The 17,297-nt window shown below is 33.2% G+C and overlaps 1 protein-coding gene across 4 annotated transcripts in view; it reads right to left on the bottom strand.

Moving 5' to 3' along the window:
* Positions 1–17,297, bottom strand: part of LOC132691800 (disintegrin and metalloproteinase domain-containing protein 5-like) — a 134,351-nt gene that overhangs the window by 51,892 nt on the left and 65,162 nt on the right. For all 4 annotated transcript variants that reach the window (XM_078445527.2, XM_078445528.2, XM_078445529.2 and 1 more), the window contains 3 exons: positions 15,037–15,173; positions 12,099–12,288; positions 6,921–7,016 (listed from right to left, as the gene is read on the bottom strand). In XM_078445527.2, the coding sequence (XP_078301653.1) occupies positions 6,921–7,016; positions 12,099–12,288; positions 15,037–15,173 (423 nt within the window). The remainder of the gene's footprint in view (positions 1–6,920; positions 7,017–12,098; positions 12,289–15,036; positions 15,174–17,297) is intronic.

Here is a 17,297-nt window from a genome sequence, read left to right as displayed (position 1 = left end):
CTTAAAACCCAAAGTAATAAATCCATTGTGAAATTTTAAGCACTCTAGTATCTGGTAGGGCATGTATTTGGGGGTAGGGAACCACACAAGTAGTCACAATAATATTTTGAACTTTGGAAAATCCCACAAGCCTTATTAAATTTCAACTTCCTTCTACTTTCTTCCAGAACAAGTTTTCCGGATAAGGCAAAGTATCCCATTTACACTTATCCAAATCTGTATATGGAAGGAGAGGTTAAGGAAGTGATGGGGAGTGGGGGCTTTCATTTAAAAGCTTACCATAGCCATTATATAAAACAATGGAATTTGTCACTTTCAGAAATAGAAACATAGCCTCAGTGAATCTCTGTGGTCTCATATTATTTTGGGTTTTATGACTGTCATTATTCCCTGTGTATAAGAAGAGTTATAGCAGTTATATTATATCCGTCTTGACTTCAACTTTCTTTGACTAAGATTAAAAACTTCTGAGATGCCTGAGTAGCTCAGTCACTTCAGTGACTGACTCTTGATTTCAGCTCAGGTCATGATCTCACAGTTCATGAGATCAAGTCCCGAGTTGGGCTCTGGGCTGACAATGTGGAGCCTGCTTGGAATTCTCACTCTCCCTTTATCTCTGCTCCTCCCCCACTTGCGTGCATGCATTCTCTCTCTCTCTCTCAAAATAAACATTTAATAAATAATAAATAAATAAAATAAATAAATGTAAAAGCTTCATGATTATGTTAATAAACATGGTTTTCTAACAAAAAAAACTTTATGTCTCTAATTTGGAGCACCCAAATATAGAAAAAAATTAATAAAAAACACAAAGAAACTCATTGATAATGATACAATAATATTAAGGGATTTTCACACCCCACTTACAGCAATGGACAGATCACCTAAGCAGAAAATCAACAAGGAAACAATGGCTTTGAATAACACAGTGGACCAGATGAACTTAACAGATGCATTCAGAATATTTCATCCTAAAGAGTAGAATAAGCGTTCTTTTCAAATGTACATGGGACATTCACCAGAAGGGATCACATACTGGATCACAAATCAGCTCTCAATAAGTACAAAAAGATCGAGATCATACCATGCATATTTTCAGACCATAAAGCTATGAAACTTGAAGTCAACCACAAGGGAAAAAAAAAAGCCCTCAAACATGGAAGTTAAAAAACATCCTACTGAAGTATGAATGGGTTAACCAGGAAATTAAAGAAGAAATTAAAAATACATGGAAGCAAATACAAATGAAAACACAACAGTTTGGGATGCAGCAAAAGTAGTCCTAATAGGAAAGTAAATTGCAATTCAAGCCTATCTCAAGAAGCAAGAAATATACAATCTAAATATACAATCTAAACTTACACCTAAAGGAGCTAGGAAAGGAACAGCAAATAAAGCCTAAAGCCAATAGAAGAGAAATAATAAAGATTAGAGAAATAAATAATATAGAAATAAACATAAGAAACCAGTAGAACAGATCAACAAAACTAAAAGCTGGTTTTTTGCAAGAATTAACAAAATTAGTAAACCCCTAGCTACACTTATCAAAAAGAAAGGATAAAGGGCCCAAATAGATAAAAATCACTAATGAAAGAAGGGACCAACACCACAGAAATAGAAGGGACCAACACCACAAGAGAATACTATGAAAAATTATATGCCAACAAACTAGGCAATCTGGAAGAAATGGATAAATTCCTGGAAACATACAAACTACCAAAACTGCAACAGAAAGAAATAGGAAACTTGAAAAGACCCATAACCAGCAAATAAATTGAATCATCTATCAAAAATCTCCCAACAAACAAGAATCCTGGGCCTGATGACTTCACAAGCCATCTATTCTTCTCAAACTGTCAGCAAAGTCACAGGATATAAAATCAACTTGCAGAAATCTTTTGCATTTCTATACACCAAAAATGAAGCAGCAGAAAAAAAAAAACTGCTGGATAAGAAAACTATACAAGGCAAAAAATTTCCTTCAGAAATTAAGGAGGGTTAAAGACATTCCCAGATAAATAAAAGCTAAGTGAGTGCATCACCTCTAGACCTGTCTTATAAGAAATCCTATAAGGAGTTCATCAAATTGAAATGAAAGGACAATAACTCAAGAAAACATAAAAGTATAAAACGCACCGGTAAGTGTAAATATATAATCAAATTCATAATTCCCTAATACTGTAATGGTGGCAAAATACTTTTATCTCCAGTAAAAAGTTAAAAGACAATAGTATTATAAAGTAAATATTATTACATAATTTGTTAAAGGATGCACAATATAAAAAGATGCAAATTGTAACATTAATAGCACAAAATGTGGGGGAATTAAACGAGAATTTAAAATGTAGAGCTTTAGTATATGATTGAAGGTAGGTTATTATCAGCTTAAAATAGATTATTACAGGTGATGAGTATTAATACCAGGTGTTGTATGGAAGTGTCGAATCACTGTATTGTACACCTGAAGCTAACATTACACTGTATGTTAACTACTAGAAGTGTAAACAAAAAGTTAAAAAAATAAAAAACTACCTTACAATCCAATAATCGCATGACTAGGTATTTACCCAAAGAATACAAAAACACTAGTTTAAAGGGATACATGCACCCTGATGTTTATTGAAGCATTATTTACGATAGCCAAGATATGGAATCAGCCTAAGTGTCCATCAAGTGATGAATGAATAAAGAAGTGGTATATATACATATATACAACAGAATATTATTCAGCCATAAAAAAGAATGAAATCTTGCCATTTGCAACAAGCTCAGCAAAATAAGTTAGACAGAGAAAGACAAATACCATATGTTTTCATTCATATGTAGAATTTAAGAAATAAAACAAACAAAGAAAGGAGAAAAAATAAGAGATAGTCAAAGCAAGAAACAGTCTTTTAATTATAGAAAACATACTGATGGTTATCAGAGAGGAGGCAGGTGGGGGTATGGGTTAAATAGGTGATGAAAATGAAGAAGTGCCCTTTTTGTGATGAGCCCAGGGTGATGTATGGAACTGTTGAATTACTACATTGTATACCTAAAACTATTATCACACACTGTATGTTAACTAACTGGAATTAAAATAAAAACTTAAAAAATAGACTATTATATCTATTGTATCTATAAAAATTTTTATGTAAGCCTTATAACAATCACAAAGAAGAAACCTACAGTGGATACACAAAATATAAAGAGAAACAAATTAAAGAATGGCACTACAAAAAATAAATCACAAAAGAAGAGAGTAAGAAAGGAATAAAGGAAAAAAAGAACTAAAACAAACAAACCAGAAAATGATTAACAAAATGGCAATAGAAAGTCCTTTTAACTATCAATAATTACTTTAAATGTAAACGGATTTTTTCCAATCAAATTTCTATTGTAGAACCCAACAATAAGCTGGCTATAGGAAACTCAAATTACCTTTATGGACATGCAAGGGCTGAAAGTATAGGGAAGAAAAAACTATTCTATGCAAATGGTAACCGAAAGAGAGCAGGGTATGCTATACTTACGTAATATAAAACAGACTTTCAATTAAAACAATCACAAAAAAAAAAAAAGGTCAAGAAAATATAACACTTGTAACTACACATGCTCAAAATATTGGAATGCCTAAAAACTTAAGTAAATATTGACAGACCAAAGGGATAAACAGACAGCAATTCAATAATAGTAGAGGACTTCAATACCCTACTATTGACATTGGACAGAGCAATCAGAAGGAAAATTAGTAAGAAAATAGCAGGCCTGAATAAAACTATAAACCAAATGGACCTTAAGGACATATATAGAACATTATGTCCAATAAGAACAAAATATTCTCAAGCACATGTGGAACATTCTCCAGGACAAAACATATGTTGGTCCACAAAGCAAGTTTTATGAAATTTAAGGAAACTGAAATAATATCTAATATCTTTTCCAAGCACAATGTTATGAAACTTCAGAGAAAAAAACTGAAAAATCCACAAAATGTACAATTTAACATCATACCTGAACTAATGGACCACAGAAGTAGGAAAAAAGGAAATCATAAAAAGTATCTTAAAATAAACAAAAACAAATACAAAAAACAACATACCAAAACATATGCGATATAACAAAAGCAGTTCTAAGAGGTAAGTTTACAGCAATAAATGCCTATATTAAAAAAAATCTCAAATAACCTAACTTTACCCCTAAAGGAATTAAAAAAGGAAAACAACCTAAGACCCAAGTTAGTAGAAGAAAGGAAATAAGAAAGATCAGAGCAGAAATAAATGAAATAGAGACCAGAGAGACAATAGGAAAATAATAAATTAAACCAAGAGATGGATTTTGAAAAGATAAACAAAATGGCAAAACTTTAGCTAGACTACTCAATAAAATAAAATTATGAAAGAAAAGAAAAGACACTGAAATTGATACCATAGAAATACAAAGTATCATTAGAGACTTCCATAACAATTATCCACCAACAAATTGCGTAACACTACAAGAAATGGATAAATTCCTAGAAACAGGTAATCTATCAAAACTGAATCAAGAAGAAATGGAAAACTTGAACAAAGTAATCACAACTAAAGATATTCAATCTGTTATCAAACTTCCTAACAAATAAAAGAACAGGACTAGATGGTTTCACAGGTGAATTCTATGAAATATTTAAAGAATTAATGCTAATTTCTCTCAACTCCCCCAAAAATTAAAAAGGAAAGAACTCTCCCAAACTCATTTTACAAGGCCAGCTTTACCCTGATACAAAGACAAAGACACTAAAAGAAGAAGAAGAAGAAGAAGAAGAAGAAGAAGAAGAAGAAGAAGAAGAAAAAGAAAGAAAGAAAGAAAGAAAGAAAGAAAGAAAGAAAGAAAGAAAGAAAGAAAGAAAATTACAGGCTGATATCCCTAATGAACATAGATGCGAACATTCTCAACAAAATATCAGCACACCAAATTCAACAACATGTTAAAAGGTTCATATATCATGATCAAGTGAGGTTTATCCCTGGGATGTAAGGATGACACAGAAAGCAATAAACATAATACACCCCCATTAATATAAATAAGGGTAAAATTCATGTAATCCTCCAAAGAAATGAAGAAAAAATATCTGACAAAATTCAACACACGTTCATGACCAAAGTTCTCAACAGTTTGGTATAGAGCAAATGTATCAATATAATAAAGGCCATATATGACAAGCCGTAGCTAACATAATTTTCAGTTGTGAAAAGTTGAAATCTTTTACTGTAAGATCAGGAACAAGACAAAGTTTTTCATTCTTACTACTCCTTTTTTAACATAGTACTAGGAGTCCTAGCCAGAGGAATTAGGCAAGAGAAAAGAAATAAAAGATATCCAAGTCAGAAAGGAAGAAATAGGGGCACCTGGGTGGCTCAGTCGGTTAAGCATCCGACTTCGGTTCAGGTCATGATCTCACGGTCTGTGGGTTCGAGCCCCACATCAGGCTCTGTGCTGACAGCTCAGAGCCTGGAGCCTGCTTCAGACTCTTTGTCTCCCTCACTCTCTGCCCCTCCATGCCCCCCCTCTCAAAAATAAACAAACATTAAAAAAATTGTTTTTAAAGAAAGGAAGAAGTAAAACTGTGGGGAAAAATGGAAAGATGTTGGTCAAGGGTACACATTTTCAGCCATAAAATGAATCACTATGGGGATCTAATGTACAGCATGGTAACTATAGTTAATAATGTATTGTATATTTGAAATTTTCTTTGTAAATGTTAAATATTTTTGCTATGTAAAGTTGTAGATGTGTTAACCTTATTGTAATCATTTCACAATATATGCTCGTATGAAGTCATTACATTGTGCACCTTAAACTTACACAATGTTATATGCCAATTATATCCCAATAAAGTTTGGGAACAAAATTTAAAAAAATTTTTTTAATGTTTATTTTTAAGAGAGACAGAGACAGAGACAGAACATGAGTGGGCGAGGGGCAGAGAAAGAGGAAGACACAGAATCTGAAGCAGGCTCCAGGCTCCAAACTGTCAGCACAGAGCCCGATGTGGGGCTTGAACTTAGGAACCGTGCGATCATGACCTGAGCTAAAGTCAGACATTTAACCAACGGAGCCACCCAGGCACCCCAGGAACAAAATTTTAAAGATAAAAGCATATTCTTACTCCAATCCTATCTGAACATCTGCCATTTACTTTTTTCATAGTTTGCTTCTTTTTTCTTTAGATTTCCAGTTAATTTTTCTGGGTGTGGGGCAATTATTCAGGAATTCTTTAAATGCTTTAAATAAAGAGCACTTAATTGATTGTAACAATAACTGAACTGCAAAGGAACAGAAGACTTTACCAGAAGATGGTAAAGAGAATTTACCTAACAACAATAACAAAAAAATCTAATCTAACTTCTTGACCCCATGTAAGGTAGGGTGTTAAAAAATAAGACCTTACTAAAGAGGGTTGCTTCAGATGTATGTTGATCATAGGAATGTCTCAACAGGTACAAGAAAGATTTGTAACAGTTGGGAAAGAAGAATCATCAGGCATATGTACATGAGACTTCTGGAAATGACAGATTACCAAATGGAATGAAGTGTAAGAAGGGTCCAATGTACTTGGATATAATACAATGGGAAAGGCAGATAGGATATTGACATACTTCCCAGCTCTTTGAAACAGTATTTAAAGAAATTTAGGGGCGCCTGGGTGGCTCAGTCGGTTAAGCGGCCGACTTCGGCTCAGGTCATGATCTCACGGTCCGTGGGTTCGAGCCCTGCGTTGGGCTCTGTGCTGACGGCTCAGAGCCTGGAGCCTGTTTCAGATTCTGTGTCTCCCTCTCTCTCTGACCCTCCCCTGTTCATGCTCTGTCTCTCTCTGTCTCAAAAATAAATAAACATTAAAAAAAAAGAAAAGAAAAGAAATTTAATGCTGAGCTACTCTAAAATAGATTGCCTCTTACCTTGCAATCTTGTGTGCAACATTCCCCGGAGCCACACTGTTTATTTGCTTTCATTGAACATGTTTTAGGATCACAGCAGTCTTTATGTGTACAATTCTGTAAACAAATAGACAAATTCAAACTGTCTCTTCTGACATCAGTTATGATAATTTGTCTTTTAAATCATACAGAGAAAGACAGATACCATATGTTTTTACTCTTATGTGGATCCTGAGAAACTTAACAGAAGACCATGGGGGAGGGGAAGGAAAAAAAACATAAAAGTTGGAGAGGGAGGGAGCCAAACCATAAGAGACTCTTAAAAACTGAGAATAAACTGAGGGTTGATGGGGGGTAGGAGGGAGGGGAAAGTGGGTGATGGGCATTGAGGAGGGCACCTGTTGGGATGAGCACTGGGTGTTGTATGGAAACCAATTTGACAATAAATTTCATATTATAAATAAATAAATAAATAAATAAATAAATAAATAAATAATATTTTTAAAAAGCAAAAAAAAAAAAAAACTTGCCAATTTCACCTAAATTATCAAATTTATTTACATAAAGTAGTTTTTAATATTCCTTATGTACCCTCTTTCATTACTGATACTGGGAATTCCTTTCTTTTCCTCATTTCTCTTTCATCAGAACAGCAGATTTATCAAATATATTGATTATTTTCAAAGCACTCGCTTTTATTTTCATTGATATTCATCTTCTGATTTCTATCTCATTGATTTCTACTTTTATCTTTATCATTATTTCCTTCTACTTATCATGGATTTAATTGGACTAATATTTTAGTTACCCGAAGTAGCATTCTTAATCATTGATTTTAGACCTTTCTTCTCTCCATTATAAGCATTTGTAGCTATAGATTTTCCTCATAACACTATAATTCAGTTTCAACTGAATCTCATAGATTTCGATGTTATGTTTAAATTTTCATAACTGTTAAAAATATATCCTAATTGCTTTTGTAATTTCTTCTTTGAGCCAAGGGCCATTTAGAAGTGGCAGCTTAATTTCTAAATATTTGGGAACTTTTCAAGATATCTTATTATTCTTGATTTCTAATTTAATTCTCAACAAAAAATAAATATTTTGAGATTTATTTCATGTCACAAAATGTAGTACATCCTGATGAATATTCCAAGTTCCCTTGAAAGTAATTTTTATATTAAGTTATTAAATATAGTGGCCTATAAATATCATTATATTAAGGTGGTTGGTAGAAGTATTATTCAGATCTTCTACATCCTTACTGATATTTTTGTCTAGTTGTTCTATCACTTACTAAGAGATGTGAAATAAACCTCCAAATAAGATAGTGCTTCATGAAATTTGAAGATCTACTGTGTGTGTGTACATGTAGATATATTTTTATAAGTGTATACATATTTATTATTGTTATAACTTCCTTATGTATTTATCCTTTTATAATTTTGAAGCATTAGTATATCTCTATTTTATATATTAATATAGTCCCCTTAGCTCTCTTATATTTACTGTTTACTTGTTATATCCTTTTCCATTCTATTATTTTCTGCCAAACATAGCATTTGGGCTTAAAATATATCTCTTGTCTCTTGATTTGTATGTAGTCTGATAATCTCTGGCTTCTGATCAGAGTGCTTGGCCTATTTACATTTAATGTAACTATTAATATTTATGTATTTCAATTTGTTATTTTACCATTTGTTTCCATTTATTTCATCTTGTTTTTTTTCCTCAATTCTTCTCTTCTTGTCTTATTTTGTGCTGATGAAATATGTTTAGCATGTCATTAAAACTCCTCTATTGGCTTTTTAGCTGTATCTCTGCATAATTTTTCAATATTTGCTCTGGGATTTATAGTATGTATCTTTCAAATACTCTAATCTACTTAGAGTTAATACTGATTTTCTTCACGTAAATTATAGAAATCTTGCAACAGCTTATTTCACCTTCCACATTTAGTGCTGCTGCTGTTATTATATAGATGTAGATATGTAGATACACACACATATACACATAATGTGTATATGTACATATATATTTTTGTGTGTTTATATGCATATAAACATATATGCATCCATATCCACAAACATACCCATACATATTTGTATATTTAGTATATATACATACAAATACATATTTATAGGCACATATATGTATTGTATCACTTATGCAGTGAATAAGTGTGTGTATATTTACATATCTGTGCATGTATATAATGTAGTCAGTAAAATTAAGAGCAGAAAAGAAAGCATACATATAACTATTTATTTTTACCCACATATTTACCAATTCCTGTGTTCAGGAATTTTTAATTCTTCAAACATTTTAAATTCTTAGGATATTCTGTAGTACAAGTTTACTGTGACATATTGTCTCAGCTTTTGCTTAACTGAGAATAACTTTGTTTGCTTCCATTTTAAAGGATAATTACTTTGAATCTAGAACTCTTGATTGTTGACCTTTTTTTTTTCTTTCATCACTTTTTGTCATTTCAAAGTCTACTGACCTCCATTATTTGTTATAAGAAGTCAGCTATATTTTGTATCACTGTATTGTGTATCTAACCTGTTTTTTTTTAGGCTGAAATTAAGTTTTTCTTTTTATCTTGGGGTTTTGGGAGGTTTTACTACTCTAAGTATAGAGGTGGGTTTTTTTGTGTCTATGTGCTTGTAGTTTGCTGAGCATCTTGGATCTGTAAGCAAACGTTTTCCTTCAAATTTGAAAAATAATCAGTATTATTCCTGCATATTTTTTTCTGCCGCCTACTTTCTCTTTTCTTTATCTTGAAATCCAATTACACCTACATTGGACCACTTAATATTTCCTTTCAGGTGGGGGCACCTTTATGACTCAGTTGGTTAAGCGTCCAACTCTTGGTTTTGGCTCAGGTCATGATCTCACGATTCATGGGTTCAAGTCCTGTATTGGGCTCTGCACTAACAGTGTGAAACCTGTTTGAGATTCTCTCTCTCCTTCACTCCCTGCCCTTCCCCAGCTTGAACTTTCTCTCTCTCTCTCTCTCTCTCTCTCTCTCTCTCTCTCTCTCTCTCAAAATAAATAAATAATTTTTAAGAAAAATGTTTCTGGGGTGCCTGGGTGGTTCAGTTGGTTAAGTATCTGACTTTGGCTCTTGGAGCCTGGAGCCTGCTTCGGATTCTGTGTCACTCTCACTGCCCCTCCCCTGTTGACAGTCTGTCTGTCTCTCTCTCCCCCTCAAAATTAAATGAATAAACATTTAAAAAATTTAAGAAAAAATAAAAAATATCTACTCTCAGGTGTCTGAGGTTTTTTGCTATTTTTCTTCAACGTTTTTTCTCTCTATTCTATAGATCATATTTTCTTAATGTTCTATTGGTCAAGTTCATTGATTACTCTGCTTTTGGTCAAGTTCACTGATTCTGCTTTTGTTGTACTTTTCACTTCTAGACTTTAAATTTATATGGTTTTTGTAGTTAACTTATATCTGTTGAGATTCTCTAGCTGCTCACTTACTATGATAATTTTTCCTTAAATGGTTTGAGCATAATGTCCTTTCATGCTCCTAATATTCAAAATAACTACTGTGAAGTCTTTATCTGCAAAATACAATATATTTGGACTTCTCAGAGTCAGTTTCCCTTAACTGCGTATTTTCCTAAATATGGTTCACATTTTCCTAATTTTCTGAATGTCTATTAATTTTTTATTAATAAGTTAGACAATATAGATACAATGATATAATGCCCGTATTCAGCTGTGACCTTCTAGAGGCTTTTTTTTTCTAACAGGAAATTAAGTAACCTGGAAACAAACTGTAAGCTTTGTTTCCCCTACAATGTACAGCAGCTATCTCTGCTCAATTCATATGGCTTCCAACTGCTGAATTTTTAGCGAGATTCCCTGATGTAATGTAGCATTCATGCAAGGATTTAGGCAGAGACAGTACTTAGATTTCAGGGTATAATCTACCTGTAATTGCCTTGTTTCTGAAGATTCCTCTTTAATTTCCAGTTGTAGCCAGTCTCAGGCTCTACATTCTGATAAATGAAACCAGTAGGGCTTTGGATTTCTGCTGCCTGAATTGCACATGGTTAGAAAATATTCTCTTAAAAAAAATCATCGAACTCACAGGGTTCACCTGGTGCACCGGTGTCTTTCAATGGTCTCACCCTACTTTTTTCCTCCGTGGGGTATTTCTGGACTATGCATATTTTAGCAGTCTGCCAAATATGTGTAAAATTAGTCATCAGATTTTAGGTTTTAGCACTTTCACAGTTGTCTTACTTTCAGGGTTTTCCCCTTAAATTTCCAGTGATTCTCATCCCTGAAATCTGTTCTCTGTCACACCGAGTCAGTAAAGCTGCAATTTTTCACAGCTATTTCATTCGGCCACAACTGTGGAAGTAGAGGAGCACCCAAGACTAGGAAAACATAAGCTCACAATTCTTATCTGTTCCAGCTGCAATTTTTCAAGAGTAAACTCTCCTCTGGCTTTTTTCTTTTAAATGTGTTCCAGTGTCATTAAATACACACACACACACACACACACACACACACACACATATACACACATATATAGTAAATATAAATATGTCTATATATAATGTATTACATATTTTTACATATTGTATATTTAATAACATATTAATACATAGTTAATAATATGTTCCATATTTTACAATTGCTGTTTCATTTTATTATCCTATGACTACTTCACTTTATTGTCAATGCTTCCTCTATCATCTTTCATCTTTCTTTGGGTTTGGTTCTATATTTATATATTTTCTACAGGTGATAGATTTTTTAAAAAATACTTTTAATTGATATCACCTGCCAATAGCACACTTTTCACTCTATATTAGCAAACAATGCATTTTGCTATTCCATTGGTAATAGTCTATGGTCTTTAGATATTCCTGTTTTTGTTACTGCTTGATGTTAAAAGTATATTTCTTCAACTCTTTAGACACTCTTTGTGGTAACTAATTATTTTGTTTAGAGTTGATGCATACACTAAAGAATGTCAGAAGGTAAATATTATCTAAAAGGCTTTTGCTGTCCACTTCAAAAAATAGCAAAATTAGGAAACTTAAAAGCTTCCATCTTCCCCAAAGAAGTTTTTTTTAAATTTATTTTTCTAAAAGACAAGGTCTTCATCTTCTTCTTTTCTATTACACACATCTACAGGAAATTTTAAAAATTGAAAAAATTTCTACTAACCTTTACAGTGCCACAATCACACTGTTCACCCTGTTCCAATTGTCCATTGCCACATGTCCTTTTCTTTTGTTGTTTATAAACTGGCACTTCAGGAAGGATTCTCTGAAGACATCCAAGGCCAGAATGTGAGGCCAAGTATTTAAAGTCATCCAACGTACAGGTGCTAAAATCCTTTACACCCCGAGACTGCCTAAAATATTTTAAAAATGGGTATGACAAAAATTATTGCTGTATATCTCTGCATTTCCACTAATGTATGATGTTTTAGAAAGATATTTAAAAAGCATTATGGGAAAAAAAACACATTTTGAAAACTATTCATTGCATTGATAATATGTTTTACCATATTTTTAAAATTTCACCATGAAAATTCTTGTAATGAAAAAAAACTCCAAAATCTTTTCATTGCCATTCATCCTGTTTTAAACAAGATGTATTATTTGCCTGTCTTATGACATTTATTAAACCTTTAAACATAAGAACTGTGTTCACTTTATTTTCTTTGCCAATGCCAAACAATTGAATTTTAAATGTTTAGCCTCAGTATTTAGCACATTTTTTATTTTTTTAAATATGTCTTGGATTTTTCTTGTAATGCCAATATAAACATATTTGCATTAACTTAAGTACATATTAGGGCTTTTGTTCAACATAATTAAACATTTTTCAAATAAAAACCTGTGGTTTGAGCTACACAATGGGAAGAGCACCATAAGTACCTGTCTTGACAGTGAGAGAGCTGTCAGCACTCTAGTAATAGCTCAGCATCCAACTAAAACACTATAAAGAATCTGACTTAAGAGTAAAGATTATGTTCTAGACCAGGGGGTGACAAGCTTTTTCTGTAAAGGGCCAGGCAATAAATATTATAGACTAATATGCCATAGACTGTGGTACAACTACTCAACTCTGCCACTGTAGTACAAGAGCAACCATAAACAATAGGTAAAACAATAAGCCTAGCTGTATTTCAATAGAATTTTATTTACAAAACAGGCTACCACCGAGATTAGCTTGGGGATTGTTGTTTGCTGACCTCTACCCTAACTAGAATCTACTCTATCTCAATTCCAATAGAGCCTAAATTCAAGCCCTGACAAGATCCCCAGAAGAGAGTGAATTTGGAAGTTCAATCCGGCCAAGTTATAGGGGTTTCAAAATACCCTGAGCTTTCTATAGATCCATATTAACAAAGTGTAAAACCAAGCATATAAAATTCAATATAATTAGCCAATAATTGAATTTCCAAGAATCAATGCTTTTCAGAGGAAGGTAGGGGCATCCAAGCTTTCTATTGTATTATCAAAAATATCTAATATGCTAATAATAATAATAACAACAACAGAAACACAAAGAAATAAAAAATGTGATCCATAGTCAATGTAAAAAAAAAAAAAAAGCAGTCAAAAGAAATCAAAACTGAGATGGTCCAGATGTTACGATTTGGCATACAAATACCTAAATTAAAGCACTATAAATATTCAAATAATTTAAAAAAAGTGTTTAGATAATTCAGAGTCATAGATTCAATACTCAAAATAGAGCACAAATAATTCAATTTACATAAAGTTCTGAAGCAAGGAAAACTAATTGTAGTAATAAATCAGATCAGTTGTTGCCTGGGGCAAGGATAAAAGGTAGAAGGACAATAAGGGTCACAAAGGAACTTTTGGGGAAATGAAACTGTTGCATAATCTCACTGATACTGTGGTTCAAAGATATTTATGTATTTGTCAAAAGTCATAAACTTGTACACTTACAGTGCACAAATTTTATTGCAGCAAGAATCATACCTTGACAAAGTTGAATTTTTATAAAGTTTATAAATAAAATGTTCAAGAAGATGGTGAAAGAATGAATATTCTTCTGAGTAACCACTTATCCAAGGAAGAAGAAATAAATTTAGTTATTATCTACTTTGTGCCTTTACAAAACTTTGGGGTATCATGGATTCAGTAATCAAAGGATAAAATGAAATAATGAGAAAATATACTGAGCTGATTTAGTCACTGTTTGCAACATATTTACTGAGCACTCTCCTGGGCAATAGGTGTGTAGTAAAGAGTAGACCAAGTACTTCTTAGGGACAAAAAGCATGAACATCAGGAGAAAAATATATGAAACAAATAGAATGTTGAAATGATTAAAAAACCAACAGAAGGGGTGCCTGGGTGGCTCAGTCAGTGGAGCACCTGATTCTTGATTTTGGCTCAGGTCATGACTTCATGGTTCATGGGATTGAGTTCCACGCTGGATTCTGCACTGACAGCACAGAGCCTGCTTGGGATTCTCTCTCTCCCTCTCTGTCTGTCCCTCCCCCACTTGTGCATTCTCTCTCTCTCTCTCTTTCTGTCAAAATAAATAAACTTTAAAAATATATTTAAGAAATAGAGCAGGGAATATGTATTATTAATGGTTCTAAAATAAAGGTTTTTTTCCTTTCTTCAGCAGTCTTTCAATGGGTCATGGTGTTATTATTTATTTACAATTTAATGTCTTTCTAAATAAAAAAAAATCCTTAATTGAAACTACTAACATGAATTGTACCACTCATCCCTATACCGTACAATGCCAGTTTTAAATGCAAATATCAAAGCATTTAATTTAGCTTTATGCACAATCACTGAAATTACACAATTCATATGGCTTTTCCTTAGAGGGTGCTTTCAATCTGGCCAGGGGAGAAAAATACAAGTCAGACTCCAGAATGCAGGAAGGAGGAAGAGAGTTTCTCCAGGCATGGAGACGCATGGGGGACGTGGTGGGCCTATTTTGGTTTGTGTTCTGTTGTGCTTGAAAAATGTGTATTCTGTGGTTGTTAGGTATAGTGTTCTATAACTGTCAATTACTTCAGTTTGGTTAATAGAAGTGTAAAAGGTCCTAACCAAACAAAAATAAATAAATAAAGGAATATGTGTAATAAAGACAATTATCTTACACTGCTTTAGGTGACATTGTGCAAACATCTTCTGAACAATAACAAGTGTCAGGATTGTCATAACTCAATCCCAGATTAAAGCCAAGCAACTGCACAATACTGATAGTATATGACTCCAGGGATAAATCCTCTGGATACTAAAGACAAGGAAAAAGAAAAGAATTAGCTAAGAATACTATAGTATACTATACTATAACAAAATTAAAATTACTATACTATAAAAAATTGGTGTATGTTATATATATACTATTCTAAATACAATTATAGTAAAAAATTAGTACATAAAACTCATTTTTTAAATCAATGCATCCAAGATGCCTATGTAAATGCAATTGTAGTAGAGTTATATAAGCATTTGGATAATAGATTTATTAAACATAGATAAGTAAACACAGTAGTTTAATTTCAAAATACTATTCATGACAATATCAGCTATCTTAGCTAATCCAACTGAGTCTCAAACACCATATTATGTTGCCTCTTTGAGTTATTTTAAAGAAAATGACTTTAATCTTTTATTTTAATAATCAATTTTACATTCTCTCTGCAGTAGGCAGACTCTAAAATGAGTCCCAAAGATATCTACCTCCTGGTATTCATGTCTTTGAGTATTTCCATTCCATTGTGTGTAAACTGGACTTTTTGACTTGCCTCTAATTAACTAAATGTAGAGGAACAGATGGTTCACCATTTCCAAGACAGATTATAAAAAGACTGACTTTTTGGATTCTAGGTCTCAGTCTCTCTGTGGGAAGCCAGCTACTATGTCATGAAGTAGTCCTGTAGAGAGGCCCACAGGAATGAGTTTGGAAACAGATTTTCTGAGGTCTACCACAGCCAAATGACTAGGTTTGGAAGAAAATCCTGCCCATGCTGAACCATGAGATAACCCTCTCAGCTGCTCCTTGATTGTTGACCCACAGAACTCTCTTGTTTTTATCTCTTTAAGTTTTGGCATAATTGGTTACATAGCAATAGAAAACCAAAACACCCTCAATAGGTATATTGTTCATCTCTGGATAGTTTTGAATTTCTACACAAAGATGTTTCCAGAAGCTTCATTCATAATTCCCAAAACTTGCAAGCAACCACAATGTCCTTCAGTAGGTGAACAGATAAACTGTGGCACATTTTAGACAACAGAATGTTATTAAGCACTAAAAACAAATGAGCTATCAAGTCATGAAAAGAAATGGAAGAAGCTTGAGTGCATATTATTAAGTGAAAAAAGGCCAATCTGAAAAGGCTACATATTGTAGAATCCAACTGTATGACTTCCAGAAAAAAACAGAATTGTGGAGACAATAAAAAGCTCTGTGGTTGCAGACAGGGAGGGGAGAAATTAATAGGCAGAACACAGAGGATTTTTAGGGGAGTGAAAACACGTGTTATAGTACCATAAATGATAGATATCTATCATCTTTTGCCCTAACTTATGTACAACACCAAGACTGAACCCTAAGGTAAACTATGGACTTTGGGTGATTTTGATGGGTCAATGTAGGTTCATCCTTAGTACAAAAATATCCCATTCTGGTGAGGGATGTGGATAATACAGAAGGCTGTGCATGTTAGGGACAGGAGGTATATGGGTAATCTGTACTTTTACCCTCAGTTTTGTGGTAAACCTAAAACTGTTCTAAAAAAAATAGTCTTAAAAAAAAGTGATGGGTTCCTGATGACCCAGGCTAAAGCACTATGAACAGATGGCAAATAAAGAAGAGTTCAGAGAAGGCATCCATGATCCATGAAGACGTTTCTAAATTTTCCATCCCACAATATTGTGCTGGCTGCTTAATATTTCAACTATAGACACTAAAGCAATCAACTGGTGCATCAGACATTTCAGTCCACCTTCAGAGAAAAGCAATTTCATTTAGTTGAAAACTGCTTGAACTCAAGCACCACCTTCTTCCTCCATCCAAGCTTTTCATCAGGAGCAGCTCTTAGGACAATATACAATGACTTGCCAGGACATTCCTCATCCCCTCCAGAGTCATAGAGATCATTAATATTAACTAAGAAACACATTTCACTTCTTAGAAGACAAAATGCTGGTCTCTTTAAAGAAGCATTCAGTATAACTTTCAATGTTCCTGAGAGGTCCCAGATAGCAGGTTCAACTAAGAGGATAATGGTCTCCTCAAACAATTCCTTTTCAAATTGTAGTCCAGCAAATGGATCCCTAAATGAGTTTCTCTACTGCCCAAGACTTTAATCTCTCTTAATTCAAGGATGCTTAGTTAATTTACACCTCACAT

The sequence above is a fragment of the Panthera onca genome, chromosome B1 (genome assembly GCF_046562875.1).
Source record: "Panthera onca isolate mPanOnc1 chromosome B1, mPanOnc1 haplotype 2, whole genome shotgun sequence".
Classification (NCBI taxonomy): Eukaryota; Metazoa; Chordata; class Mammalia; order Carnivora; family Felidae; genus Panthera; species Panthera onca.
Note: the sequence above shows the minus strand (reverse complement) of the source record. Positions and strands in the feature narration are given on the sequence as shown.